The sequence below is a fragment of the Notothenia coriiceps genome, unplaced genomic scaffold (genome assembly GCF_000735185.1).
Source record: "Notothenia coriiceps isolate Sejong01 unplaced genomic scaffold, NC01 NC01_scaffold00033857, whole genome shotgun sequence".
NCBI classification, from domain to species: Eukaryota; Metazoa; Chordata; class Actinopteri; order Perciformes; family Nototheniidae; genus Notothenia; species Notothenia coriiceps.
The window spans coordinates 1-2,800 of record NW_011366558.1 but is presented as its reverse complement, the minus strand read 5'-3'; the positions used below and the strand labels follow the sequence as shown (position 1 = coordinate 2,800).

General features: G+C 44.4%; 1 protein-coding gene across 1 annotated transcript; it reads right to left on the bottom strand.

Annotated features, from left to right (window-relative positions):
• Positions 1-173: 173 nt before the first annotated feature.
• LOC104961850 (voltage-dependent T-type calcium channel subunit alpha-1H-like) lies at positions 174-1,599 on the bottom strand (the record flags this gene model as incomplete). The annotated part of the gene is made up of 3 exons (XM_010790195.1): positions 174-297; positions 715-815; positions 1,306-1,599. Coding segments are annotated over 3 exons (519 nt in total), but the record flags the coding sequence as incomplete, so codon positions are not given.
• Between the last annotated feature and the right edge of the window lie 1,201 nt (positions 1,600-2,800).

Below are 2,800 nucleotides of genomic sequence, written 5' to 3'. Positions count from 1 at the left end.
CGTGTGTGTAGTAGAGAGAGAGAGAGAGAGAGAGAGAGAGAGAGAGAGAGAGAGAGAGAGAGAGAGTAGTGTAGTGTGTGTGTGTGTGTAGTGTGTGTAGTTGTGTGTGTGTGTGTGTGTGTGTGTGTGTGTGTGTGTGTGTGTGTGTGTGTGTGTGTGTGTGTGTGTGCTACCATGCTGTTGGACTGTATGTCGGGTCTCTCCAGTGCAATAGTGATGCAATTAAGGAAGATGAAGAGGAGGATGACATGATCAAACAGCTTGTGTCCGATGACCCTCTGACACCACAGCCTCAACCTGAAGTGAGAAACAGAAAAGGAATTAAATGAGTTACTCCGGTTTTAACGAACATCTCTACTTCACTGCATAAGTCTACGTAATGTGCTGGTTCTCACTGGAGAAGCTTTAATTGATAAAAGGGAAAATTGTACTTCTTCATCTTGGTTGTTACCTTCCACCTTCACCTGTGAGTTTTAACATACGCTGTGGATTAAGCCACTTAGGCCACTGGTGAGAAAAATAACAAAGGCTGTGTGTGTGTGTGCCTGTGTGTGCCTGTGTGCGTGTGTGACTGTGTGTGTGTGTGTGTGTGTGTGTGTGTGTGTGTGTGTGTGTGTGTGTGTGTGTGTGTGTGTGTGTGTGTGTGTGTGTGTGTGTGTGTGTGTGTGTCTTTGTGTGTCTTTGTGTGTCTTTGTGTGTGGTGGGTGTATTTACTGGTTGTGAGGAGCGAACACATAGAGAGACCACTCTTCATGGTCCAGGCACCACTGAGGCTCGTATGGCTCCAGAATCTTCTTCAACTTCTTACAGACACTCTAAAAGAAAAACACACACACACACACACACACACACACACACACACACACACACACACACACACACACACACACACACACACACACACACACACACACATCAAATAATTGGTGATAAAAAACATCGCATTGCATATGTGACTCGTGTTGTATCAATGCATAAAAAGCCCAACACAGCACAAGTTTTTCAAACAATGTGCCCAGTATATCCTCCTCCCTGCTCATAAATTAAATTCAGCTAATTAAATATTTTCAAAGAGTCGAAGGGTACTAAGGTTGGAATTATGCCTTCGCAAGATAATTTGCAGCAAATGTTGAACTTGTGAACATGCTGAAACAACTTCTTATATTCAATTGTTTTAACTGGAAATAACAGAAGCGGCACACAATGAAAACAACCTTGTGCTCATGACTCATTTAAACAGCCTTACATCAATATTGTTTTTATCTGGAACAAATGAGTAATAATCAAAAATGCAGCAGGCCGTACCTCTTCAATCTCGTCCTCGTCCTGGGTGTCGCTGCAGTTTGTGCTCACGTTAGCGTCGTCGGGGTCCGGGAGGTGGAAGGTGGTGCCGTTGCAGTCGGGGGAGTGGAGCACGGGCACCTGCAGGTAGTCCGCCTGGTCCAGAGACTGGTCCCTGCTGCTGTAGTTGGAGCTGGTGTGTGTGTCGGAGAGCAGCGACTCCATCTCCCCTGACTGGCTCCTCCGGTGCAGGCTGGAGGCTCGGCTGATGCTCGTCCAGCTGGAGCGCCGGCTCTCCCACGGATCCTGTGTAGCCAACTTCAAACGGGAAGAAATATTTCTGACTGACTTCCTTAAAGGTCCCCTATTATACTGTTTTTCATCAATATATAATAGGTCTCAGATATATACAAAACATATCTCTGAAGTGTTCGAAATATCAAACAGATCATGCATTGTAGCATCCCATAATCCCCTCTGTTTCAGCCCTGTTTCAAAAGTGCTGATTCTGGGTCTGTTACTTTAGATGGAAAATAAGGAGCCTCTCTGTGAGATATTTGGTTAAAATAAAACACAATGGTGCTCTAGGAGTAGATTCAGGTAATAAGGTGTGGGGGGGGGGGTTACTTGGTTGGTTATTGGCTAATGGTTACACAAGCCAAAAAACGTTATGACATCATAAAGTGGCCAAAATCGGATCAGCTCATGTTCAGACAGGTTCTTATATAAATGGATCAGGACAAAAAGAGAGAGAATCTTTTGTGGGGACACATACAGTGGGGCAAAAAAGTATTTAGTCAGCCACCAATTGTGCAAGTTCTCCCACTTAAAAAGATGAGAGAGGCCTGTAATTTTCATCCTAGGTATACCTCAACTATGAGAGACAAAATGAGAAAAAAAAAATCCAGAAAATCACATTGTCTGATTTTTAAAGAATTCATTTGCAAATTATGGTGGAAAATAAGTATTTGGTCACCTACAAACAAATAAGATTTCTGGCTCTCACAGACCTGTAACTTCTTCTTTAAGAGCCTCCTCTGTCCTCCACTTGTTAACTGTATTAATGGAAACTGTTTGAACTCGTTATCAGTATAAAAGACACCTGTCCACAACCTCAAACAGTCACACTCCAAACTCCACAATGGCCAAGACCAAAGAGCTGTCAAAGGACACCAGAAACAAAATGGTAGACCTGCACCAGGCTGGGAAGACTGCATCTGCAATAGGTAAGCAGCTTGGTGTGAAGAAATCAATTGTGGGAGCAATTATTAGAAAATGGAAGACATACAAGACCACTGATAATCTCCCTCGATCTGGGGCTCCACGCAAGATCTCACCCCGTGGGGTCAAAATGATCAAAAGAACGGTGAGCAAAGATCCCAGAACCACACGGGGGGACCTAGTCAATGACCTGCAGAGAGCTGGGACCAAAGTAACAAAGGCTACCATCAGTAACACACTACGCCGCCAGGGACTCAAATCCTGTTGTGCCAGACGTGTCCCCCTGCTTAAGCCAGTA